This window comes from Gopherus evgoodei, chromosome 3, assembly GCF_007399415.2.
Source record: "Gopherus evgoodei ecotype Sinaloan lineage chromosome 3, rGopEvg1_v1.p, whole genome shotgun sequence".
NCBI classification, from domain to species: Eukaryota; Metazoa; Chordata; order Testudines; family Testudinidae; genus Gopherus; species Gopherus evgoodei.
In genome coordinates, this window is record NC_044324.1 from 182,681,804 (window position 1) to 182,709,742 (window position 27,939).

Here is a 27,939-nt window from a genome sequence, read left to right on the forward strand (position 1 = left end):
ATATGTACAGAATAACCATAACTGGCATATGATTGCTTGATTTCACCCATTAGTTTAAATATAGTTTAAATTACTTTAAATATAAAATTCAATATATCTACCATACTCCTTCAGGATATATGGCTGAAAATATCTGAGAAACATTAAGCATAAGCCTTATTTTAGTTATTGTCACATTAGTTGCACTGTTCTATTTAATTACCATTTTTACATAGTGCATAAATTCTCAGTACAATTTTGTCTTTTATTCTGTTCATCTGAACATGAAAGAAAATACCATCTGTTAGCATGTTAACAAATATCATATTGTATGAGAGATTTGTGATAATACCAGGTAAACCAAACGTTAGATACATTTCTGAAAAACTTTCCCTCAGGTTTATTTTTAAAGATTTTACTCCACAAAATACCAACCTGTTTGCCTTTTAACTTTAAACATTAAAGTATGTTGCTCAAATAAATGTGTAAACTTGAGTAAAAAACAATGAATTTTTCAAATTCCCTTTTTACATTACCAAAAAAAAAAAAAGGAAAGGATCACAAAGTGATGTCAGCCAATTAAAAAAAAATAATCTTTTGAAGTCTGTCCAACTGTCATGCAGATAGGCGTAGACACAACTGTCCTGAACAAGTGAGCATGGAGCCTTGAAGCCCTAATTCTGGTCATTTCCCGTAGAAGTTATGGAGACCATTACACTCACTCTGAACATAGGTAAAGATATTATCCCAAAGTGCACTATATAGCATACCCCACATATAAAAAAGTATGTAGAAATGTATACTTGTGATGGTTTATACATTTTTCTAAAATACGTATTCACAGTTCTCAGTTTTTTTCATTTTTCTTTGATAAACTCCATCTCAGTAGAGAAGCTCAGCTGACTGTTGTGATGGCTGGAGTCTTTCCACCTTCTTCGCCTTCAGCACCTGCATCCACCTGATTGAACTTACCAATCTTTTTCAAACTTTCTAATGCGGATTTGAAAGTGTCTGTCAGGCTCTGCTCCAGGAGCCACCCCTCGCTTTCACATTCAGGATCCTCAGGATTTGCGATGCTTTCCAGAGCGGTTTGCAAAAGACGCAAACCAACCATCACAGATACCTGCATGGGATGCATTGGAAAACAGCAATGAAATGCAATAAACCCCTTCTACACATGTACACAGCTGAATAGCTTCACCCTCTAGCACCACAGAAGTAATACTCAACCTGTGAGCAGACTCTTGAGCCCCACTGGCGGCTTATGAGGCTCTGCAGTTCTGAGCAGCACTCCATTTTCTCTGCCTGCATCTCAGGTGATGCCAGTGCAGTGCTAGGCACAGGAATGCTCTCTGACTGACTTGAAAAGGCTGTGTAACTCAGAGCAGTGGTATGAGACTCCCCCAAGATTAAATGAGTTGCCTGAACTCTCCCTTCTTTTGAGTAGCTAGGAGGAAGAAGAAAGTGGAGAGATTCCCTCACCCCCAAAGGGTCAGAAGCGGGAGGCAGGATGGCGTAGCAAGGAGTGGGAGGAAGAGTAAAGACCCCAAGGAGCAAGGCGAGGAATGAGGCAGTAGAAAGGAGACATTGTATTGCCTGGAATGAGGGAGGAACCACAAAATAACCACCAGGTGAAGTCCTCTCATCCATGGTTTCTGGCATTTGGCTCACGGATGGTGGTGACATGGAATCTTGCTGAGGGAATACCCACAAAGTCATGAAGTGGGTATTACAACATGTCAGGCTGCTGCCCAATGGTGTTTTTTTGTGTGTCAGAACTCAGCTTGTTGTAAAAGTGACTCTCCATCTCATCAGACTGCGGGTCTGTGGAGTACAGCCTTTCCAAAGGCAATGGAATGGCAAGTCCTATGGGCACTAGACCTTCATAAACTTATGAGCAACATCAGCTTTCATACCTTCAGTTTATTTTAACATAATACTCATTTTCATGCTGAGCTTAATATCTTTGGCAAATATATTAGTATGATCAAGGAGATCATCCTTAACAAAAAACTAGTCATGAGGTCCAGGACCTTAGTGGGTTTAGTGTGTGGACCATCAGCTACTTCATTTGTAGTTCTATTTTCTTTTTATATTTAAAAAGATAAAGGCGACACAAGAAGCAACACCAGTGTATTTGTCACTGTTTAAATTTGAAAAAAAAATATTTGGGTAAAATATTTACCAGTTCCAGAAGCCTGCATCATCTATTTTCTATGGTATTAGGATGGGTTAACACCACTGACACCCATGGAGGAACCTGTTAGGCCTCAACTCTGACTTCATATAATTGGATGGCTTATGGGAACCTTCTGTTGTTAAGAGTTCTTCTGTCTCCTAACACTGTTCTGAACTGCTCAGCTTCCTGCTGTGCTGTATTTATGGAGAAGACGGAGCTGTCTGAGAGACACTAGTAAGAGGAAGGAAGCACTGCCTTTAGAAGAGCAGGTGGGCTAAAAAGAGGAAGAGAGCTCAATAGGGTTAATTCAGAAACAAGGTCTAGCCCACATATTAAAAAATCTCATGGCCTTTGTTTAATAAGAGTAGAGTGTTAGCCCCATTATCCTGCCAAAATTCCAACCACAGTAACTGCATTGTCTTCTGAAATTCCCCTGCCATTTCAACCCGGTACAGTATTCTTCATCACTTCTTATCCTAAACAGTTGTGTTGTGTTACTGTAGGCAGTAAACACATTAAATCCTAAGGGTCTTATTTCATTGAAGGGATTGGGATTGCTCTCTATCTACAGCACAGTTGTAACTTAATTGATATTGGTAAAGTACTTTTAGATTTTATGATGAAAGGAGTCATTGATGTGTAAACATTAGTATACATTAAGAGACACTTTAACTAGAGATAGGGGCAAGTTGCAACATTTCATTCCAAATTTATGTGATGGGAGTGATGCAGATCTGTGATTTGGTTCAGCTCTTTAGGATCAGTTGCAAAGTTCAGATCCAGATTTTGGACAACAATAAAGATTGGGGTGCCAAGATCTGGAGTGTCAGTAAGACTACATCTGATTTTAACCATCCCTAACATCAGGGTTATAGCTGAACACTGTCTCCAAATCCCTAGTTAAATAAGACTACTTTTGGTTACCCTTCAATTCCACCCTATAAATGCTGCAGGCAATTTTGTCTCCTCTTACTCAAGAACAGAAAAGGGGGAAAAATCTAACACAAACAGACTTCCCCAGTACTCCACGCATCTCCATCTCCAAGGGCAGCTGGAAAGAAAGTTGGCTATGTACTATAGAGTGCCTTTCATCTCCACTTTAGAATGGGATGTACAACAAAAAAGTTGTGCATCATTACCCTCTACAAGTGCTTTCCAGAGCAGGTTCTGGAAGCACTGAGTATCTTCTCATGAATTCACAAAATAAAAACATTAGCAACTGACACCATTTTATATCAAGAATCAAAGTGAACATTAATTTACACAAATAACTCTTAGACATTAACTGATTTCTGTCCATCTTGAGGTCAATCCTTCCAATTTTGGACCCAATCCCGCCACCCTTATTCATGAAATTAGTGTCATTGCCATCAATGATTTACTGCTGTGAGTAAAGGTTTACAAGAGCGGACCCAAAATGTGACCTTCATATAACTGTACAGCAAGTAATTTTCACTGTGCTGCTCCATTGCTCATGAGCAGAATGTCTTTTATGGCTAGCTCATAAGCGTTCCCACTATTTTATAGTGCACATAGTTCTCCTCAACTGCTCTGAATTGTTTTGATATGGTTTAGGTAGCAGGGTCTCAGCTAGTGTGGCTGAAACAAGCTTCAGGCAAGGTTCCCTATTACATGCCGCAATTTAAGACTCCCTTTTCTAACCAGGTCTCACTTGATGGTTTTAAAACTCTGGTAATAAAATTCTGAGCCCCAAAACACCTCTCTGATCTGGACTGAGAGTGACTTGCTAAAGAGCAATACAATTCACATCTCCTCCAGTGGGTGAGCCCATCTTTTCCACTACAGTTCCAGCCTTGACTGTCTTGGGAGCCGGAGATTAATGGTTGAGAAGTGAACTTGTATGTCCTGTACAATAGCACAGATCAATGGTCCATCTCTTGTTAAACTGAACTATTTGGCAAATTATCTACCATACAGAAGCTTTTGTATAGCACCCATTGATAATATATCAAGGTGCTGAACAGAATGGTTAGTTCTTCAAGAGTCTCTGCATATTCCTACTTGTGGGCTCTGTGTCACCATGTGGTGCCTTGTGGTAGAGCCGCCTTTTAGCAACATTAGCTAGAACCCTCTTGCACTCCCCACTCCCCTCATCACCAGCGCTCTGAAGGAGACATGCAGTATAGGGTGTGGAGCACTCTTACCAACTCAGTTCCTTCCAACTGTGTGCCTGAATGAATGTGAATCTTTCCAGTCTCTTGAGAGCTGGAGCCTCTCTCTTCTAGCTAGTTAGTGATAGCTTTGTTAGAGTAGTTAGTGTCTCTTCTTGGTTCTGGGTAATGGTTGAGTTGAAGAAACAAAAAGCCAGGATTCAAGCATTGCCTTTCCTTCCCAGTGTCTTCTTGGCATCGGATAACCATATGCAGTGCCTCAAGTGCATGAGAGAAGGATACTCACCTTCTAGGTGTTCGGTTTGTCGGACCTTTACTCCCAGAGCCTGCATGGGTAGGAAGATTTGTTTGAAGCTCCTCCTCCTCAAGAAAGCATTTGTATCTAGACCCTCTGGATCTGATCTGTCCTCAGATCCAGGGTCTAAGAGGCCAGTCTCAGCACCTAGGGCTTCCAGTGGCCCCAAGTGACTGAAGGGTTCCAAGTAGCTGCAACCCTTGTTTGGGCCAGATTTGATTCCTGCAACTCCCTCAGTCATGCCCCGAGGCTAAAATATCTGACTCAAGGGCCAAGTGATTGGTTTGACTGCCCCAGTTCTGGAACTGAGGTTGAGAGATGGTTCAATCACCTTCTCCAGAGCTATGCCTCACAACTATTCGATTGTGACAGAATCCCTGTGGCCATGAGACCAGGGTCAGCTCCTACTTCCACTTTGGGATCCAGGATGAGTGATTTGAATGGTGTGTCAGAACCAGGGCTGTCAGCACCTTCAGTTCTGGCTGTTATAGTTCCAAAGAAAAGGAGACATAGGGACAAAGCAGCCACTGATGGCAGTGCCAGCTCCCCTGCATCAGAGTTATCAGAGCCTTCCAATTCTTACAAAGCAGTCATGGTTCCCCATCCAGCTTTGGTAGCAAAGGAGATCATGTCATCCAAATCTTCAGACCTACTGACTACTCCTGCCCCTGTTCCTGGCCTCAGGATCGGTTCTGTAAAGCTCTGCCACTGTGGCAGTCCACATTCACCCTTTGACTCTGGTTCATGCATCAGATTCAAGTGTGAAATGCAACGTTTCTTAAAGGAGGCATGTTTCCCTAGCTCCAAGGTCGTCTTCCTCATCTCCTGTTACAAAGAAGAGGCCAGAAGGTGTCATTTGCCTGTCACCACAAAGTTGGATCTCCATACATCCCTCTGGATCCATTGTTATCCCCAGTGCATTCTATCTCTGATCCAGAGCAGGATCCTTACCAGGAGGAAAACGGGAAGAAGGAATGTGGAAGAAACTTCTCACCTGGTATTTGATATCCTTGATGCTACTTCAATACAGAATATCCCTAACAATTTTGGATGGTTTGCTACAGCTGGCTAAATCTGTGTGCAATATGCCTGCTCCTTGTCAAAATGTTTCTTAGAAAGCTCACAAGTTGTATCAGATACCCTCTGAAGGGTTTTCCTGCTTTCATATGCACCTAATTCACTGGTGGTAGCTGCTGCCAGAAACAGGAAAAATCTGGACAATCATGCTCCACCTCAGCTTGCAAGGAAGGGAAAAGATTGATCAGTTGGGGTGAAAGGTGTTATTTTCGTTGTCCTTTGGTATTATGACGGTGAATGCTCAGGTGGTCATGGCTTGCTACCATTCATGGCAGAAGATCACATTGTTTTTACAAGACTTACCTCACAACAGAAGAAGGTTGGCAAATGTCATTTTAATGGAGGGTCAAAACATAGCCAAGCATTCCCTGGGGGCCTTTTTTGATGCTTCAGACTCTGCTGCCAAGGCACTGGTGTCTGCTATGACCATGAGGAGGCATACTTGGTTTTTTTCATCTTCCCTAACTCTAGATCCTAAGCGTAAGCTGGAGGAACTCTCCTTTGAAAAGGGAGGATCTTTTCAGTGATAAAAAGACAAAACACGTGCTGGAAAAACTAAAGGACATGAAATTAGACAGCACAGTTTCTAGGTAGATTCCCTCTGTTAGGAGGAGGCCTTCTACTCCTTTCTGGTACTAGAGACAGTACTCCCCAGTCTTCGTCTTACTTTTCATCCAATCAGAGATGTCAACAATACCAGCAGCCTTCTGCCTTCCAGAATCAACATAGAAAAAGGCTTTTGAAGCCATAGTTTAAATCTAAACAACGTGCTTCCTCTTTACTGTCTTTGTGGGAGAACAACAAGCATCATTTTTGATGAGATGATCAAGAGTCAAGAAGCAGCAAGTCAGGACCAACTAACCCCTTTCTCTGGAGACAGACTAGCCTGCATATTCAACGCATCAAGGCAAGTTACATAGGATTTATGGGTACTAGGGACTGTAGCCATACAGTTTGAAAAACTGCCTCTCCCCAATTCACCCTATCCTTCCCTCTTCAGGGACTCCTCTTATGGGACTATTCTTGCAGAAGTAGAAAAGTTGCTATGGATAGGAACAGTTGCGGAGGTTCCCAAATGCCAGAGGGGTCAGGGGTTTTACTGCCGTTACATCATTTCTCTGCACCAGAAAGTATCAGAAAAAATCTCTCTAGACCCAAGGGACCTGAATAAGTACATTCGGAAGTTTTGGTTCCATAGTACCTTTGCTGTCAGTCATGGATTGGTTTGCAACTCTTGATTTAAAGGATGCATATTTTCATATATCGATTCATCACAATCATCACAAGTACCTTTGATTTGTTCTGGCTGAATGCCATTTTCAGTATAGGGTGCTCTCATTTGGTCTCTCCACATCACCTGAGAAGGAGTGAATTGAATGTCCTAATGGTTGATCCACCTTTCACTTCTTTTCCTAAGGCCCGCGTTGTTCTCAGACCTGATCCTAGGTGCTGTCCTGAGTTGGTGTCTGATTTCAACATCAGACAATTAATTTGCCATTTTTTTCTTAAACTGCATTCCAATAGAAGGAATCTGTTCTACATACCTTGGATGCCAGAAGGGCCCTAGGATAGAACTAAAAGTTTTTGTAAATCGTCTAGATTGTTTGTCTTATGCTAAACACCACATGGGTTATGCAGTTCCTCCACAGATCATGTGTTATGGACTGTTACTAGCAAAAGTTCCTGCATCTACTTCGATTCCACTGCATTCTACTAGAGCTGTAGCTACTTAGATTCATAGACTCTAGGACTGGAAGGGACCTCGAGAGGTCATCGAGTCCAGTCCCCTGCCCTCATGGCAGGACCAAATACTGTCTAGACCATCCCTGATAGACATTTATCTAACCTACTGTTAAATATCTCCAGAGACGGAGATTCCACAACCTCCCTAGGCAATTTACTCCAGTGTTTAACTACCCTGTCAGTTAGGAACTTTTTCCTAATGTCCAACCTAAATCTCCCTTGCTGCAGTTTAAGCCCATTGCTTCTTGTTCTATCATTGGAGGCTAAGGTGAACAAGTTTTCTCCCTCCTCCTGATGACACCCTTTTAGATACCTGAAAACTGCTATCATGTCCCCTCTCAGTTTTCTCTTTTCCAAACTAAATAAACCCAATTTTTTCAGCCTTCCTTCATAGGTCATGTTCTCAAGACCTTCAGTCATTCTTGTTGCTCTTCTCTGTACCCTCTCCGATTTCTCCACATCTTTCTTGAAATGCGGTGCCCAGAACTGGACACAATACTCCAGCTGAGGCCTAACCAGTGCAGAGTAGAGCGGAAGAATGACTTCTCGTGTCTTGCTCACAACACACCTGCTAATGCATCCCAGAATCACATTTGCTTTTTTTGCAACAGTATCACACTTTTGACTCATATTTAGCTTGTGGTCCACTATGACCCCTAGATCCCTTTCTGCCATACTCCTTCCTAGACAGTCTCTTCCCATTCTGTATGTGTGAAACTTCCTTCACTTCTCTTAGGCAGGTGCCAGTTGCTGAAATTTGCAGAGCTGCAAGCGAGACTTTGGTGCACACTTTCACTAAACACTGCTTTGGACTTGGCCTCTAGGGTGAATGATGGATTTGGCAAGGCAATGCTATGCTTCAGTCTATTGAATTAGGATCCTGTTCCTACCTCCAGGTTAGTTTCAAGTACTGCTTATCAGTCTGTCCCATAAGTGGAACTATGCAGAGCCACTGGAAGAAATTAAAGTTACTTATTCGTAACAGGAGTTCATCAAGATGGCTCTGTATATTCACACTTCTCTCACCCTTTCTCTCTTTGTCAGAGTCTTTGTTGTTTCTGGCAATGTGGTGGAAAGTGGCAAGTGCGCCCCACAGCCTACATAGCCTCAGAATGTTGGTGATGCAGAGGGGAGGGGAAGGAGATGCGAGACCCTTCTAGCAGTGTCAGCAAGAGGAAGATTCTACCACAAGGTGACACAGTGCCTATAAACGTGATTATGCAGAGTCCTCTCAATGTACTCCAATGATAAGAAACCAACCTTCGTATCTCCATGCCAATGAAATGTTCATGTCATCAGCAAAATCAATGTAATTGGAGTGGAGTCTCAACTTCAAAAATACCCTTTTTGGTGCCTCACTGGTATACATTTCAGCAGTAGATCTTTGGCTTATTACAGTCCATCAGAGAAGTAGTGATTGTTGTTGTCTGAAAGCTTCATAGGTTTCATTGATTGTCAATTGCCAGCAAACATTTGTGATAAATATTAGTTTAATTAGCACCTTTGATGTCATGGATAGTGAAGCTTTGTTAATGTGCTGCAGGATCTTGGGGATGCCTAAAGCCATCCCTTGACTGGTTTTCTTGTTCCCTTTTTTAAAGTTCTGAGTTGTTAATCATTGACTCTTTCATCTGGTCAACATATATGTGAGATCGCTTAGTGAGGAGGTGGGGATGGTCTTAGCAGCAATGCCATCAGTATAATGACAACATTCAGCTTTAAATCTTCTTTAATTCCAACTGTGCGGGGTCTCTTCTTTCTCACAGCGGTTGACTGAGCGAGAAGGCATACTCAGCTGACTGAGGATCAATTCAGATGAGACAGGTGGTATGCTGGTGGGCAGGGAAGTGTCACATGGCTCTCATGATGGGCTAATGGTGACTGCTTGTTCTACTGAAGGAGTGAGCTCAACTTTAGTCAATGGAGTCATTTTAGACCTCTGGCTTACTCCTAGCTCTTTTACCAGTTGTATTGGGATAACAGACCTCCTTTCACTGCCATAGATGTCACTTCAATGATCCATGCCTATGTTACCTACTTGTTAGACTTCTGGAACATGCTCCATACGCTGCTACCTTTGAAAGTCACTAGGAAGCTTTATCAAGTGTTCAATGCATCTTCATGTTTGCTTCTCAGGCTGAGTCATCCAAAGAATATCCTGTGTGCTTCAAAGGCTCCATTTTCCTCCTACTTGCTTCAGGGTCCAATTCTAAGTATTGAGTTTACTCTTATAGCACTCTTGAGGCCTACCTAAGAAGCCACCTCTCACTCTGAGCCCTTGTGACAGCTGAGATCCATGTATATCTGTTTTATACCATGTTTTCTGAAAGTAGATATCAGTTGAACCATCTCTGCTGGTAATCTTTTGTTTGTCTTCCTTGGACAGTCCTTAGGTGTGGAAATTGCTCTCTACTGGTTAAAAGAGGTAGGAAAAGTCACCAGTTGACCTTTAGAGGCTGCTGTTATTTCTGCTTCCACAGAGGTAAAGCCCATCTGTTTACCTGGGATTTATCCTGAAGCAGATTAGCCGGAAGGTGGTTTGAACTTTTTTTTTGTTATATTCAAGACTGTCAGTTATGTAGAGAGTCTAAATGTTCCTGGAGGATATGGCATATCACATGTTTTTATAAACAAACAAAGGAGCTTTTATATTTAACAATTTATTCACTCTTTGCTTCTAATGTTTCTCATAGAAGCTTGAAATCAAATGGTATTTACAGTACTTGCTAACGGTTCTAAAGACAGAACAAGTCCATGCTGCTTTGCTCTTCATTCCTTTCTCCGAGTACCAGTATCACTAATACAATTGGAGGGAGTGCACACAGCTCTGCAAACCTGGCATGGTGTTTACTAGTTAGGTGCTGTTGCAGTGCAGCTAGTTTGAACTCTCACTGTTTCCAGATACAAAACAAAATAGGGAAGCTATGGTGGAATTTTTATTTGGCTTCTCAGCCACCCCGGCGTAGATGAAAATAAAGTGAGAGAAATGGCTTTTGTAACGGGAAGTCATGCTTCACCAATCTATTAGAATTCCTTGAGAGTGTCAGCAAACGTGGACATGGTGAGCCAGTAGATATAGTGTACTTTCACTTTCCAAAAGCCTTTGACAAAGTCCCTTCCCAACAGCTCTTAAGCAAACTAAACAGTCACAGGATAAGAGGGAAGGTCCTCTCATGGATCAGAAACTGGTTAAAAGAGAGTAAATAAAGGATAGGAATAAATGGTCAATTTTCCCCAGTGAAGAGAGGTAAATAGCAGAATCCTGCAGGCATCTACACTGTGTGACATTCATAAATGATCTGGAAAAGGGGGTGAACAGTGAGATGGCAAGGTTTGCTAATGATAGAAATGTATCCAAGATAGTTAAGTACAAAGCTGACTGTGAAGAGTTACAAAGGGATCTCATTAAACCGGGTGACAAAATGGCAGATGAAATTCAATGTTAAGTGCAAAGTATGCATATTGAAAAACACACTCCCAACTATACATACAAAATGAGGGGTCTAAATTAGCTAAATTAACAAAACAAAACAAAAAGGATCTTGGAGTCACTGTGGTTAATTCTCTGAAAACATCTGCTCAATGTGCAGCAGCAGTCACAACAGCTTTACAATATTAGGGACTATTAGGAAAGGGATAGATACGACAAAAACTATCCTAGTTCCACTACATAAATCCATGGTATGCTCGCATCTTGAATACTATTTGCAGTTCTGGTTGCCCCATCTCAGAAAAGATATAGTAGAATTGGAAAACGTGAAGAGATGGACAAGGAGAATGATTAGGGGTATAGAACAGCTTCCATAAGAGGGGAGAATAAAGAGATTGGCACTGTTCAGTTAAAAGAGAGAGATCTAAGGGAAGGGGATATGATAGAGGTCTATCATATCATGAGTGGTGTGGAGAAAGTGAGTAGGGAAATGTTATTTACCCCTTCATATAATACAAGAACTAGGGGCACCCAATGAAGTTAATAGGCTGAACATTTAAAAAAACAAATGGAAAAAAGTACTTCACACAACACCCAGTCAACCTGTAGAACTCATTGGTGTGGGATGTTGCAATGGTTCAGAAAGAATTAAATACATTCATGGAGGATAGGTCCATCAATGGTTATTAGTCAAGTTGGTCAGGGATGCTACCCCATGCTTTGGGTGTACTGAATCCTCTGACTGCCAGATGCTGGGACTGGATGATGGAGGATGACTCGCCCAATAATTGCCCTGTCTGTTCATTTCCTCTGAAGCATCTGGCATGGGCTACTGTCAGACAGGATACTGGGCTAGATGGACCATTGGTCTGACCCAGCGTGACTATTCTTATTTAGAATTTGAAGGATATTTCCCTCTCTGATTTCAGATTGTAGGTAGGCAGAATTCTCACCTAAGTTAAGGGGTCAGTGTCCCTTTAGTACTATTACTCAGTATAGAATAATCTTCTCCTTATTTAATACTGACATGAATTTAAAGAAAGAACGGACATTTTATTGTATAAATTGGTGACTGCTTGTTTCCTAGATTGACTACTTCTTTCAAGGACGCCATGTAATCATAGCCTTCCCTTTGCTAAGCAAGGGGATAATCATAAATGTGATTCTTCATCTGGTTAGACAGGGACTTAGTTCTTCCAGAGCATCCTGTTCTTGGTAGCAGAGGGAGCTCAAGATCCAAATCTGGATCCCCTGCTCTGACACTACAACACCAGGCCAGCCACATAAATAGAGCCCAGTATTGCCATTATCCATGGCTGTATTATGAGTTTCACACTGTTTGGTGTTTTTCAGGAGCCCCAGTTCCTCTGATTGTATGAAAATCACACCTTTCATTTAAAAAATGAAAGAAAAAAAATTCCACCCTTTATTGCTACAGAGAAAAGCTTGACCTGGCTGCACCCTGAAGGCCTGGAAACAAAAAAGCAAATAATGATTTCAGTCAATTTCAATATTTTTGGGGCCTGATTCATGATTTAATTTATATTTAATGAGGATTACCATATGGTCTGCTCCTCAATCCTGTAATTCCCTGCCTTTTTTCCTATACATCAGTATTAATAAGAAATGTATTTCCACTCCCGTTTGTAACATCTCTTGGTCTTGATTTTCCATAAAGATGCTGGTTGATTTTCCCCCAAATTATATGTTTTTACAAGAAGAATCAATATCAGCCATGGGTGGTGATTGTTCGTTTAAAAAAACAAAAAACCCTGCATGTTCTGCTTTTCCTTTGGGTATGCAAATTATTTTTAGAGGTAGGAAGGAAATTGAAGGTTTCAACTGTATTTTCCAAAAAACAGCAAATTTAGCCTTTTAGAGAGGAAATAACATATATCCAGACAGCACACCACCACTTTATATTAGGGCTGTCATAATTCTTTGATTTGTATTTATTGAAACTTAAAGTAACTCCGCATCGGAATTAAATATTTAAAATGGCTGCTCCCTGCTGGCAGCAGCCATTTTAGGTATACTGCAAAGTATGTTTCTTCATATTTCCAAAACCCTGGACTGCATCCTTCCCTGGTAACCTGGCTCCCTCCTGCTATCCTGGCAGGCTCCATACCCAATCCCTCATATTAACTCCAGCTAGTTCCAGCTGATGCTCTGACTCCATTCACATTCAGTATTCACTAAATACCATAGCCAGTTAGCCGGCATTCACCCAAATGCAGAAAACGTCTTCCTCACACTGTACAGAATGTAGCTTAAAAACAAAACTCCTCTACTGGGAATGGTGTCCAGTAATGATTGCAATGTGCTGTTTTTAGACACCTAACCAATATACACTATGATTTTTAGAAGCAGAAAGGAAATGAATTCCTGTTCTATATTTAGCCAAGTCAACGAACCTGTCCTTTGTGCCCAAGTAGTTTGATAGAATCAGTCAGGATGCCTAAACAAAAATCCTGGACCTGGACACCACTGAACTTTGTGGTGTTTGGACTCTGAATCTGGCTCCAGATCGAAATGTTAGGTATGACTTGAGCTCTTCACTGAATTTTACTTTCACTCTCTGCTCCAAAATACACTCACCATTTTTGACTTATGGGTTTAATATTTTTGACTCTCAGTTGTGTGACTCTCTTTCTCTCTCTCTCATTATTTTCTCCTAAAATTGTATTTTGTATTGAAACAGAAATGAAATCTGGTACCGTTTTCTTTCTGACAATTTGTGTGCTAGCATCTTCCATGATATCTCAGTACAACTCTGGGAAGAGGGGTGAGTGTTATATATTAACCTGTTCCTCTGTTGGCTGGCTAATTCTGATGCACAGCACAACATATTGTAGGCCACAAAACAAGCATTAGCTATTATTTTAGATTTGACATCTATAGATTGGTGGATTATTTATTTTAAATAGCTGTTTTAAATGAGAGGTACATTTTTCAATGGATGACAACACTGTTTCTACAATCACTGTTCTAATCGCATAGACATAGATGGAGAAACTGCCATGTCAGCATGTTACCTCAAAAAGCCAGACAAAGAGGACAACGCCACCCATGGAGCTCATCATGCTGCTGAAGTAGAGCAGAAGTGCCTCCCTGCAGCCGCGGTTCCATAGGTTGAGCTCCTCTGTTTGATAGTCGTAGCTGTAGTGAGCTGAGTTGTTAGTGACTTGGTACTGGATGCAGGGTCTTGGGGAACTAGGATTGCAGCAACTGAAGGGGACTCCGTCAACCAAGTACTTTCCATCCACATTGCTTTTAATTCGACTATGAACAGGCAAAGGGCAAAAGAAAGTGTAAATACATATGCAATATTCAGCTGAGTGAGAATTTTAATACATGAGAAAGGGGGAACCAAAGGCAAAATAGTTTTCCCAGAGTTTTATGATCTTTCTAAAGATGCCTACATCCTCCATATATACACTAATGTACACTTACCATGAAAAGCCTGAACCTGTTTTTCCTCTCCATAGACCTAGGCCTCATCTTTGTTGAAATAGCAACATTGCATCTCCAGTGATATGGGAAATTAAACAATGTGAAAAACAGAGGTAAATTTCATGAGGGGCAATTGGAGAGGATTACTGCCATCCGTGGCCATGGATAAAGATCTACCCCAGTCACTAGGGCAGTCGTACCCAACAAGACCACTAATCCATCATCTTTTCTTTGACAATGGCCAATAGTAGGGTATAGTAATTCACTTTAGTGAAAGTTACCCAGGATTTAAAATAAGTGTGCTTTAGCAATGAGATGTACAAGAGCGTTTGAAGTCTGTGCAGGAACTATTGACATGTTGTGCTCCATTTTTTAATTCAGCACTCAATAAAATAACCATTTCGTCTAATTATTTGTGCCTGAGTTTGTCCAGCTAGATATTTGTAAAGCACCCAATCACTGTAAATATCTGCCCGTTTCCACCAAAAATTTGAGAAGGACAAAAAGACTTTGAGGGCTGGGACTCAAGCTGAGGATATTTGCTGATCTAACACCTTAACATTTGGTGCCCACGTGAAACAGACTTTGACATGTGAAGTGTGTAAAAACCTTTTGGGAAATTTTAAAACCCTGAAATATCCTCCTCCATCACCTATAACAGCCAATGAGGGCTATATTTTCAAAGCTGTGCTCCGTGAGGGTGACTGCAAAACGTGTGTGTGTGTGAGAGAGAGAGAATTGACAGCCAAATGGGTAGCAGAATGCACAAATGAATGGGTTTGTAGGTGCAAAGCTTTGAAACCATAGCCTAAATGTTTCTGAATACCAAACAGAATCCAGTTCTGAATGTAGCATGCTTAGATTCTGTTCTAACTCCCATTGAAACGAACACCCAGGATCCCTTTAATTTCAGTAGACCATGAAGCATGTTTAAAAAGAAAAATCAGATGCTGTGTTAAATCCTAGCTCCATTGAAATCAATAGGAGATTTGCCGTTGACGTCAGTGAGGCCTGGATTTCACCCTAGATACACATCCTGTGACTATACTGAGTCCTCTGCAATACACACCTCTGAATTAAAGATCAGAATTGGGCCAACAGACTCAACCTGATGGGTAGCTGAACTTTTTTTTTTTAATTATTTTACTTCCCACCTGAGTGTTGGGCAAATCTACAAGGAAATTGCCAGAAATCTCATATTCCTGAGCAAGACCCTATTTTTTAAACACAGTATAATCCTGTTTTCTCCCAGTACTTTGCCCTTCTGTTGTTGATGGATTAAGTTACAGCTCACAGATCTTCAGATAATGCTAGCAGGGTGAACATCTCATTATGTTTTCAAGTAGTTATTTATATCTAAGGACATTTTCTGCAACTCAAAGTGCTCCCAGGTTAAATAACAAATAAAAAGTGTATTTGTTATAATGTCACAGTTCAAAATGCTACAGAATAATAGTTGAGTGTGTCTTCAAGATTTTAAAAAGCAGCCAAAATAGCAAGCAAGCAAACAGATTACCCAGGGTTCTAGCTTGGTTCATGTGAGAATATTAAAAAAAAAAAAATCACTTCAGTCATTTAAAGTTACATAAATTATTTAAAAAAAGGCTTTCTGGCTTAAGGCATTCTTTGTGAATCAGTAAAACATTATAAATTGATTATATTTTAATGAAAATTCCTAGGCCACTGTTCTTAAATATTTAACTTGGCAAAGAGGTTGCTGGGTGTTCACACTGACATCTTTTTTTTAATTCAAAAAGTTAATTTGTTTGCACTTTTTAATTTTTATTTATTTATTTATTTAAGAGTGGAATTTATGTGCCTGAATTGATCTGGAGATCAAGACCTTTCTATACAGTGATCTCCAAGCCATTAAGGTGTTTCTGGTCAATAATCTGTTCCAACTTCTATGAAATACTGAAGCCATATGAGGTCAACATGAACTTAACAGTAGTGTGTCATATGAATTTACTGCGATCTCAAGGACATATTTATTTTATAAAAGAAAAACAGCAAAAAACATTAAGGGCTGGTTGATTTTAGTTTTCATTCAGTCTGAAGTATCAGCAAAGTCTGAAGTAAATTAATAAAAGGAAAAAAAACCACTACATCATTATGGCTATTGCTATGTCCTGCTTTCGGATTCTTGGAGTGATGTCATGTAATTTTTATCAAATTTCAGTGAAGCTTTGACAGTTTACCTCAGTTGAAGGTTTGCCCCCTCTCCCAGAGCTGTAGCCATTAAAGCACAGCACTGAGAACCCCAGACAACTGTGTTCTAATCCTGGCTCTGCCAATGACTCACTGGGTGTCCTTTGGCAAGTCACTTAACCTCTCTGTTTCAGTTTCCATAACTGTAAGCAAGGATTATTTGTCCCAATTTATTCACCTTCCTTGTAGGAATGGTGTGAAGGTAAACTCACTAAGGTTTGTAAAAACAGTTTAAATACTTAGAAAACTGTATAAAGTTAAGAATTATTTAATCTTATTCTCTCCTCCAGTCATAAGGATTTATAGGCTTCATTTTCTGTGCATCAAGAAAATCTGAGTACCTTCACTCTGATATTTTCACTTTTGTTTTGTCAGATACATGATACTCATGGGTTTTATATTTTAAAAGAATTACAGATAATGTTGACGATTATATACAGTTACCTATTTCATGAAGAATTCAGTAGATTTTTTCTTGTATTTTCCCTTTAATTTCATATCATCTAAGGGTGGGGGCAATTTGTTCACATATTAAAGCCCCTCTCCTACCCCACAAAGACGACTAGTTGCAACTACTGTACTAAAGGACAAGCACTGAACCCCAAAGGTTGGGCAACAGTTAATAGCACTGCATTGTAGAGAGAGTATAATAACCCATTGATGGGAAGTAAAAATTAAAATGCTGAAGGGATAAACAACCTTGTAGTTTTGATTGAAAAAACCAGTTAATAGTAAAGGAAATACACTTCAGCTTGCTTTCATAAAGATGAAGTAGTGATACAATGCCAGAGTCTAACAAGTCCAACAGTTCTGCAAGACAGGGTCCTTTCTGACAGTAAGTCAGTGTTGTTCAATGGAAATTCTCTTCAGGACAGGTAGAGTTTAATACTTTGTTATTCAGGTACTCAATTTTTGGAGAAAGCAGGGAAATGCTCTGTGCAACTGGGTTTATGACATGGAAGAGCCGAAATATACATAGGCTTGGAAGTATTATATTTTTATCAATAAAATGTCAGTAAACATTGATTTCACTATACACCCACCCACTGATGAAGAAATATTTCCACCTATAATAATCAAAATGTACAAAGAGGAAAAGTAAGAAATGCTTCCTGAGACCATGTTAGAGTTTGATTTAAGGATATTTATTTTGTATATTTTGACATGCGATGTTAACAATCTGTGTTCCAATGGTTATAAAGCTTTAACTTTTTGAATCAACACCTGTTATTAAATAATTGTCTGACACCCTCACGTGATTTCCTGCAACTGTGAAAATTTAACTTTTTAAAAATGATTAAACCAACTATTTTGTGCAACTGTGAAAATTTAAAACCAATAAAAATGCTTAAAAATAAACAATCGATAAAAAAAATGAAAAGTGAGTTCTTCCAAGCCTAAATATACAAAAGGAAAGCCTGTTGAATGGCAAAAACACCTTAAGGTGTTTTTTATATGTTCCTTTTATATTTAAGGCTGTATAAGAAGAGGATAATATCTCAAAGTATTAAATTTTTATGTTCCAGATGACGTGGGGTGAACTTGTCAGGAGATAGTCATCTGTTTGAGACCTTGGAATATTGGTCTCCTGATTTAAAGTATACATGGAGAGAAAATCCATCCTAACCAAAAGCAGTATAGCAACTCTGTACTTCCATCTCTCTTTCAATGTAGATTTTTTTAATGTGAGATGTAATGTATATAATGTATAATAAACCACATTAAACAACTTACTCTTTCACTTCTTTGGAGCCAAAATCCAGGTATCTATTGCTGATCCACTGAATCTCAAACCAGTCTCTGAAACCATTGTTTCCACAGCATCTGAACTCAATTTGGAGCATGTCAATTGTCTTCTTCATGAAGCATCTTCCTGGGGTATCCGTATCCCTGTAGAACTTCATGCCATTCTTTAGCCCATATGCTAATGTCGTCTCCAGAGAGCCCCTCATGAAAAAGCAAATCAGAGCAATGAAAAAAATGAGGCAGTTAAAAAAGAAACATAACACCAGGTAAGGTTTCAGCAAAGGCTTCCACTTTGCAAATTTAGTTGGATCTAGAGAATCATAGCAAATTTTGCCAGCAAGAGCATTGAAGGTGCAAGATAATATACCCATCAATATCAAAGAATTGGGCACAAGATGGCTTTCAGAATTGTCCATCACTTCACTTCGCTTCCGGAGCTCAATTTTGAGGAACAATCCCATGCTGAAAACAATGATTCCTGCAAACACTGAAAACCAGTTCATGAGCCATAGTCCCTGAGCTAGTTTTACCCTTTTCTTCTGGTTGAATTTGACTTTTAGTAGGGCCATCTTTGTAATACTGAATATTAAAAGATTCCACGGTATTACTCCTTTTCTTGACTGAGCAAATTTAGAAAGAACTATTCAGGCCTTTAAAAAGACTCTGCGTGGCATACTTTTAAGTGAGCCATTTTTTGGTCCTTCCATCATGAGCTCCCTAACCTAGGACTCAAGCAAGCAAATAACAAAAGTTTCAAATTAACAATTGCACGTTAATAGAGAGAATTTGCAAATAGCACCTACACCTATTTCTGGTGGTCACTTCCAACCAAAAGAGAAACAGTCTCAAAATTTCAAACGAATTGATCTAGCTCTACAAGACGTCATTCTAATACCTTTAATCAGGTTGATCCAATTTAGAGAAATCTCTGCTAACAGATAAGCAGTGGAAATAATCCCTCATTTTACTATTTAGTGGATTTGTGCCTTCATATGATAGGTTACATTGTACTAGAATGTCAAAGCCCAGAAATATAAAGAGATGCTTGTTACCAGATAAACATAGGTCCAAAATAAAAAGCTGTATCAACAAAGAAAAGTATGTTGTATATGACAGTCTGAGTTACTTGTACCTACAGCTAGAAACACCATTCTAGTACATAGCCTTCTCTGTTCACCTAGCTGGCTTACACATTTTATTTTGGGAGCAGTTAAGGACATCATTTTCAGTCACCTAAAAATTTAAGCTTGTGGAAGCCCTGAAAGAAAGTAGACTATGAGTAGCCCTGACAAGATAGTAAAAAGCACCATCAAATACACTCACTAAATAAAACATAGCCTAAAATCCAGGAACATTTGTTTGAGTCATGAGCAGTTTACTGGCTAATTGTGATGGGCCAAGGTGTGGGAGAAAGATTTGTCAAGAAGGCACGAAAAATACTTGCCTTCAGTGGAGTTACACCAGGGATGAATTTGATTAAGAAGGGAATCTCTGCTTCATCGTCACTAGTTAATACACAAGAAGTGCTATTTTAGTCTTTGACAGTCTCTACTGAGCATTTTAATAAGTACACAGAATGGAATACAGAATCCAAGGAATCTCACCCATTTTCATTTTGTGGACTAATGGTTCATACAGCGATTTGAACAGAAAGGGAGGTGGCTCACAACAAGACATGCTTACATAACATCCTTGTGGCAACTACAGCGCTTACTTACACCGAACAGCAGCATTACTAATTTATGTATGTCGTTTTAACTGCCTTTTATGCTATAAATAGACTTGGCAGAATTCAATTTTTATAATTTCCATGCATTTTAAACATTTTTCTATTTTTATTAATTTAAATTTTCACAGTTGTTGGAAATTATGGGGCATTACACATAAGAACATAAGAATGACTGTACTGGGTCAGACCAAAGGTCCATCCAGCCCAGTATCCTGTCTACTGACTGTGGCCAATGCCAGGTGCCCCAGAGGGAGTGAACCTAACAGGTAATAATCAAGTGATCTCCCTCCTGCCGTCCATCTCCACCCTCTGATAAACAGAGGCTAGGGACACCATTCCTTACCCATCCTGGCTAATAGCCATTAATGGACTTAACCTCCATGAATTTATACAGTTCTCTTTTAATCGCTGTTATACTCCTAGCCTTCACAACCTCCTCAGGCAAGGAGTTCCACAAGTTGACTGTGCACTGTGTGAAGAACTTTCATTTGTTTTAAACCTGCTGCCCATTAATTTCATTTGGTGCCCCCCTAGTTCTTATATTATGGGAACAAGTAAATAACTTCCTTGTTCACTTTCTCCACATCACTCATGATTTTATATACCTCTATCATATCCTCCCCTTAGTCTCCTCCTTTCCAAGCTGAAAAGTCCTAGCCTCTTTAATCTCTTCTCATATGGGACCCATTCCAAACCTCTAATAATTTTAGTTGCCCTTCTATGAACCTTTTCTAATGCCAGTATATCTTTTTTGAGCTGAGGAGACCACATCTGTACGCAGTATTCGAGATGTGGGCATACCATGGATTTATATAAGGGCAATAAGATATTCTTTGTCTTATTCTCTATCCCCTTTTTAATGATTCCTAACATCTTGTTTGCTTTTTTGACTGCCACTGCACACTGCGTGGACATCTTCAGAGAACTATCCAGGATGACTCCAAGATCTTTTTCCTGATTAGTTGTAGGCTGCTAAATTAGCCCCATCATATTGTATGTACAGTTGGGATTATTTTTTCCAATGTGCATTACTTTACATTATCCACATTAAATTTCATTTGCCATTTTGTTGCTCAACCACTTAGTTTTGTGAGATCTTTTTGAAATTCTTCACAGTCTGCTTTGGTCTTAACTATCTTGAGCAGTTTAGTATCATCTGCAAACTTTGCCACCTCACTGTTTACTCCTTTATCCAGATCATTTATGAATAAGTTGAATAGGACTGGTCCTAGGACTGACCCTAGGGGAACACCACTAGTTACTCCCTCCAATTCCTACCTTTTATTCCCTGTTTTTTAACCAGTTCTCAGTCCATGAAAGGATCTTCCCTCTTATCCCATGACAACTTAATTTATGTAAAAGCCTTTGGTGAGGAACCTTGTCAAAGACTTTCTGGAAATCTAAGTATACTATGTCCACTGGATCTCCCTTGTCTACATGTTTGTTGATCCTGCAAAGAACTCTAATAGATTAGTAAGACACAATTTCCCTTTACAGAAACCACGTTGACTTTTGCCCAACAATCTATGTTCTTCTATGTATCTGACAATTTTATTCTTTACGATTGTTTCAATTATTTGTCCCGGTACTGACGTTAAACTTACTGGTCTATAATGGCCGGTATCACCTCTAGAGCACTTTTAAAATATTGGCGTTACATTAGCTATCTCCCAGTCATCGGGTACAGAAGCTGATTTAAAGGACAGGTTACAAACCATAGTTAGTAGTTCCGCAATTTCACATTTGAGTTCTTTCAGAACTCTTGGGTGAATGCCATCTGGTCCCTGTGACTTGTTACTGTTAAATTTATCAATTAATTCCAAAACCTCCTCTAGTGACACCTCAATCTGTGACAGATTTGTCACCTACAAAAGCCGGCTCAAGTTTGGGAATCTCCCTAACATCTTCAGCCATGAAGACTGAAGCAAAGAATTCATTTCGTTTCTCCACAATGATTTTATCGTCTTTAAATGCTCCTTTTGTATCTTGATCGTCCAGTGGACCCACTGGTTGTTTAGCAGGCTTCCTGCTTCTGATGTACTTTAAAAACATTTTGTTATTACCTTTTGAGTTTTTGGCTAGTTGTTTTTCAAACTCCTTTTTGGCTTTCCTTATTACATTTTTACACTTAATTTGGTAGTGTTTATGCTCCTTTCTATTTACCTCATTAGGATTTGACTTCCACTTTTTAAAAGATGCCTTGTTATCTCTCACAGCTTATTTTACATGATTGTTAAGCCACGGTAGCTCTTTTTTAGTTCTTTTACTGTGTTTTTTTAATTTGGGGTATACATTTAAGTTGGGCCTCTATTATGGTGTCTTTGAAAAGTGTCCATGCAGCTTGCAGGGACTTCACTCTAGTCACTGTACCTTTTAATTTCTGTTTAACTAACCCTCTCACTTTTGCATAGTTCCCCTTTCTGAAATTAAATGCCACACTGTTGGGCTGTTGAGGTGTTCTTCCCACCACAGGAATGTTAAAAGTTATTATATTATGGTCACTATTTCCAAATGGTCCTGTTATAGTTACCTCTTGGACCAGATCCTGCGATCCACTCAGGACTAAATCAAGAATTGCCTCTCCCCTTGTGGATTCCTGTACCAGCTGTTCCAAGAAGCAGTTATTTAAAGTATGAAGAAATTTTGTCTCTGCATTTCGTCCTGATGACGTGTTTCCAGTCAATATGGGGATAATTGAAATTCCCCACTATTATTGAGTTCTTAATTTTGATAGCCTCTCTCTAATTTCCCTTAGCATTTCATCATCGCTAGCACTGTCCTGATCAGGTGGTCAGTAATAGATCCCTAGTGTTGAATTCGTATTAGAGCATGAAATTACTATCTACAGAGATTCTATGGAACATGTGGATTCACTTAAGATTTTTACTTCATTTGATTCTATATTTTCTTTCACATATAGTGCCACTCCCCCCCCGCATGACCTGTTCTGCCCTTCTGATATATTTTGTACCCCAGAATGATTGTGTCTCATTGGTTGTCCTCACACCACCATAATAGGTTTCTGTGATGCCTATTATATCAATATCCTCCTTTAACAAGAGGCATTCTAGTTCACCCATTTTATTATTTAGACTTCTAGCATTTGTGTACACTTATCACTGTTTATTTGTCTGCCCTTTTCTGATGTGTCAGATTCTTTTTTATGTGAATGTTTCTTGTCTGATCTGGCCCCTACTTTATCCTCTTCCATCCTCTCCTCCTGACTAAAACCTAGAGAATCTCTATCAACAGACCCTCCTCTAAGAGAAGTCCCTCTTCGATCCACATGCTCCTCTGCAGCAATCGACTTTCCGCCCATCTCTTAGTTTTAAAACTGCTCTGCAACCTTTTTAATGTTAAGTGCCAGCAGTCTGGTTTCATTTGGTTCAGGTGGAGCCCATCCCTCCTGTATAGGCTTCCCCTATCTTAACAGTTTCCCCAGTTCTAATAAATCTAAAACCCTCCTCTCTACACCATCATCTCATCCACGACCTAAGACTCTGAAGCTCTGCCTGTCTATCTGGCCCTGCACGTGGAACTGGAAGCATCTCTGAGAATGCCACCATAGAGGTCCTGGATTTCAGTCTCTTCACTGGCAGCCTAAGTTTGGCCTCCAGGACATGTCTCCTACCCTCCCCTATGTCATTGGTACCTACATGTACCACAACCACTGGCTCCTCTTCAGCACTACACATAAGTCTATCTAGATGCCTTGAGAGATCCACAACCTTCGCATCAGGCAGGCAAGTCACCATACGGTTCTCCCAGTCATCACAAACCCAGCTATCTATGTTTCTAATGGTCAAATCTCCCAATTACTAACACCTGCTTTTTCCCAGTGACTGGGAGTGGATGGGTCATTACACAAAGTAAAAAATATTTCCCCATGCTAATTTTTCCCTGACTGTTACTCACACCTTCTTTTCAACTGTTGGAAACTGGCCATCCTGATGATAACTACAAAAGTTTTTTTTTCTCCTGCTGATAATAGCCTGCCTTAATTGATTAGTCTCGTTAGAGTTGGTATGGCAACACCCATTTTTTCATGTTCTCTGTGTATATCTATCTGTATCTATGTAAGCAGAGTCAGGATAAGCTCTACACTGACATCTGGTGGAAAGAATTTCAGAGACTGTATTTGCATAGGCACGCCTACCCTATCCCAGATTGCTGAGCTGTGGGACTGCTTGGTGACAAATGACTCACCCTCAGTTGGGTGGTACTTGCTAGACAAGGGACATTGGTTCCAAAACCCAGAGAACTGAGAGAGGCTGGGGACAGGTATCGGTGTCTGGTGGTGCAGTCTCCTTGTGGAGCCAGAAGCACCAGTTCTAGCCCCTCCTCTCTCCACTGTGGAATGTTAGAGTTGATTTTTTTATTCCCTTAAGAATCTAAATACAGGTTACTGAGCTGAACTCACTTTGGGCTAATGGTGCACTAGCACTGGGGCTCCCCTACTATGAGCTGGAATCACTCAGAGCTGAAAATCACTAAAGAGCTGAAATTACTGAGCTGAGAGCACTGAGTACTTTGCTAACTAGTGGGGAGCCCAAAGCTATATTGTGGAACAGAGCCGCTGGCGGAGTGGAGCAGTTTGTGGGGACGGCTGCAGCAGATCACGGGACAGCTGGTGGAGCAGAGCGGCTAGCAGAGCGGAGTAGCTGTGAGACGGGTGGAGCGGCCCACAGAGCGAGCAGAGCCGAGCAGTTTGCAGGGACAACTGGAGCAGCTCACAGGACAGCTGGTGGAGCAGAGCAGCTGGTGGAGCAGAGCAGTTTATAAGGACGGCTGGAGGAGCAGAGTGGAGCGGCTGGTAAAGTGGAGCAGTTCGTGGAGAAGGCGGGAGCAGAACCCACGGAGAGGCAGGGCAGTTGGCCCCGGACCACGTAAGGTGCCCCTTTCTACCCAGGCTGGGGGAGGGACCTCTGCAGATAGACTCTCGAACTTTGGGGCTGCACTGACCCAGGACAGAGACTTTTGAGATTGTGGGACTTCTGGGACTGTGGGTGATTTGGGGGGTTCCTGGACTCAAGAGCCCAGGAAAGAGCCCAATTTCCTGGGGTGGGTCTTTGCTCACGGTTTGGTCTATGAACTCTAGTTGAGGTGTTTTTCCCAATTTAGTGTTTGTTGTTTATCTCATGCATTAAACCTTTTCTGCTACACCGAGACTCTGTGCTTGCGAGAGGGGAAGCATTGCCTCTTTGAGGCGCCTAGGGGTGTGTGTAAGATTTTCCCAGGTCACTGGGTGGGGGCTTGAGCTGGTTTGGCATTGTGTTATTGAAACGGAGTCCCTGGATACTGAACCCGGCCTTTGTTGCTGCCAACTCAGAGGGGCAGAAGGGTTACATCTATATTATCTATATATCTCCCTACTGTATTTTCCACTGCATGCATCTGATGAAGTGGGTTTTAGCCCACGAAAGCTTATGCTCAAATAAATTTGTTAGTCTCTAAGGTGCCACAAGTACTACTGTTCTTTTTGCTGATACAGATTAACACGGCTACTACTCTGAAACCTCAGACTTCAGTGTTTCAGGAGCCAAATTAACTATCAGCATTTCCCAAAAGAGCCACAGTAGTGTGAATTCATTGTTTCATTTACTATAGTACTATATATTCATATTTAAACAGTATGACAGGGGAAATTTATATATTATTTTTACAGCAAAATGACTGACCAAGTATTATTTTATCAACTAGTTGGTTTATAACAGGGGTAGGAAACCTATGGCACGTGTGCCGAAGGCAGCACACGAGCTGATGTTCAGTGGCACTCACACTGCCCGGGTCCTGGCCACTGGTTTGGGGGGCTCTGCATTTTAATTTAATTTTAAATGAAGCTTCTTAAACATTTTAAAAACCTTATTTACCTTACATACAACAATAGTTTAGTTATATATTGTAGACATAGAAAGAGACCTTCTAAAAACATTAAAATGTATTACTGGCACGCAAAACCTTAAATTAGAGTGAATAAATGAAGACTTGGCACACCACTTCTGAAAGGTGCCAGCCCCTGGTTTATAACATAAACATATAACATAAAAGCATCTTGATTGGTTAATATTTAAGGCACATAGTGTTTTAATATCATGTGCTGCAAAGAGCTGCAGGAGACACATTAAAGAGCCACTTGCAGTTCAAGAATCTCAGGCTAAGTATCATTGTATTACAGCCTTAGAAGAACCATACTAAAATGGAGTTCTTCTCCCTCCACCCCTCTAAATGGTGGTCAAAAGAACAGCTAAACAGGACTGTGACGCTCTCAGTTTCTGAGGAGGAAAGCACAGCTCATTGTGACTTATGTGCATCCTCTAGTGGCTGACAACAGAATGGCTATAAGAAAAACAACAGTGTAATGAGAAGGCTGTTCCAGTCATCGTATCTATTAGCACAAAATGAGTGTCTTCAAAAAAAATTAAGTGTAAAATATAACTACAAAACCACTCAAACCAGAAGCCTACATCTGAACAGTCTGGCATTGTACAGTAAGACTGAATCATTCTGTTTCCATTTGAAAGCACGGGAAATCAGAGATTATCTCAAGTTGTGAGGGAGCGTTACATTAGTAATTTTAACTACTGCTAAATTATCCCAAGCTTTTTTAAAAACTAGAATGTTCCTTACAAACTCTAATTACCATTGTTTGGAAAGGGAGAGAGAGATTCTCTCAGTCCAGCTTTCCATCATGGCTCGGCAGTACGCTGCAATATTGTTAAAATGGCAGCCCCCCTCTGACGAAGACAACAGTCCCAATCCCTAAATACATGCGGCATGTATAACTGCTTGGAACTAGTAATTGGAATTTCCCTTTAAGAGCAGATCTGGTTGTTTGCATTGCCTCTTGCCAGCTTTCTCTTGCTTTGTTGAGTGGGTGCAACAAAGCATCGAGGGGAGGAAGGAAGGGAGTTACAAGCTAAAAGAAAAGCAGGTCATTGATAAAGTGGAGGGGAAATACTGTTTCTTGGACAGTCTGTGTATCTCTGCAGAAGACACAGCATCGAAGTGAAGACTTCCTTGATTTCTCAGCAAAATGTCACATAACCCTGCAGTGCAGGTCACCATGTTTCATTGGTTTCAACAGCACTAAACTAGAAGCTACTATATTGGTTGTTTGGAACATGTATTTCCTTGACAATCTGAAGTGAGTTAGACATGAACCTGGATGAGTTGCCTGTGCTTCAGTGAGGATAAAATGAAGCTCTGTCATCTGACACAATTTTATATCAGGAACATAGATGAAAATGACATACAATGAAAAACTGTTCGGCAGTTCATTTAGGAGTAAAACGAGAAACATCAAGTGAACCCACCGAGTGGCAGGTCTCATGCAGCTCAATGTGGATATTGAAAGTCTATATTTTCACCAGGAACACAGATGCTATTAGCCTGGATGAATGCTGAGCCAACTGTAGTGTATATGAATAGGATAGTGAACTCCCTAGTAACACTCACTGTGTTCTATGTTTTAGAAGCCACCAGAACTCAGCACAGCAGTGTGTATATGTAGTAAGGGCATGCATGTGCTGAACATACACAAGACATGGTTATTTGAACTGCAACATGCCTTTGTGATTACTGTATTATTGTTTTATTTATTTATATTTACCATAGCACTTACGCTATCCTGCTTATTGTGCAAGGAGTAAAAGGCACAGCACCAATGTATGCCAAATGCCCTAATTCCATACTTTTGCTCCCAGATAGGCTTCTTTCCTAGTCCTGTAACTGGAAAACATGAGTTCAAGCCCGCAAAAAAGTCATTTTTACTGGAAAACATTTCAACAACCCACCTGGAAGATCAAGTAAGGCAGATACAGAGAACAAGATCATGAGCTTTGACTAGAGCTGTCAGGTCCTGCAAGCCTGCACAGATTTTCTTGTTATGAAGGTATCCTCTGAATTTGCCAGAGACTTTTACTATATATGCTAAAATATACATTTAAACAGCCAACATTATTTAGTAAT

General features: G+C 40.3%; 1 protein-coding gene across 1 annotated transcript; it reads right to left on the minus strand.

Annotated features, from left to right (window-relative positions):
- Positions 1–809: 809 nt before the first annotated feature.
- PRPH2 (peripherin 2) lies at positions 810–18,811 on the minus strand. The gene is made up of 3 exons (XM_030557630.1): positions 18,231–18,811; positions 13,871–14,117; positions 810–1,102 (listed from the first exon to the last, which is right to left on the minus strand). The coding sequence occupies exons 1-3, from the start codon at positions 18,809–18,811 to the stop codon at positions 875–877; spliced, it is 1,056 nt and encodes a 351-aa protein (XP_030413490.1). The 3' UTR covers positions 810–874.
- Between the last annotated feature and the right edge of the window lie 9,128 nt (positions 18,812–27,939).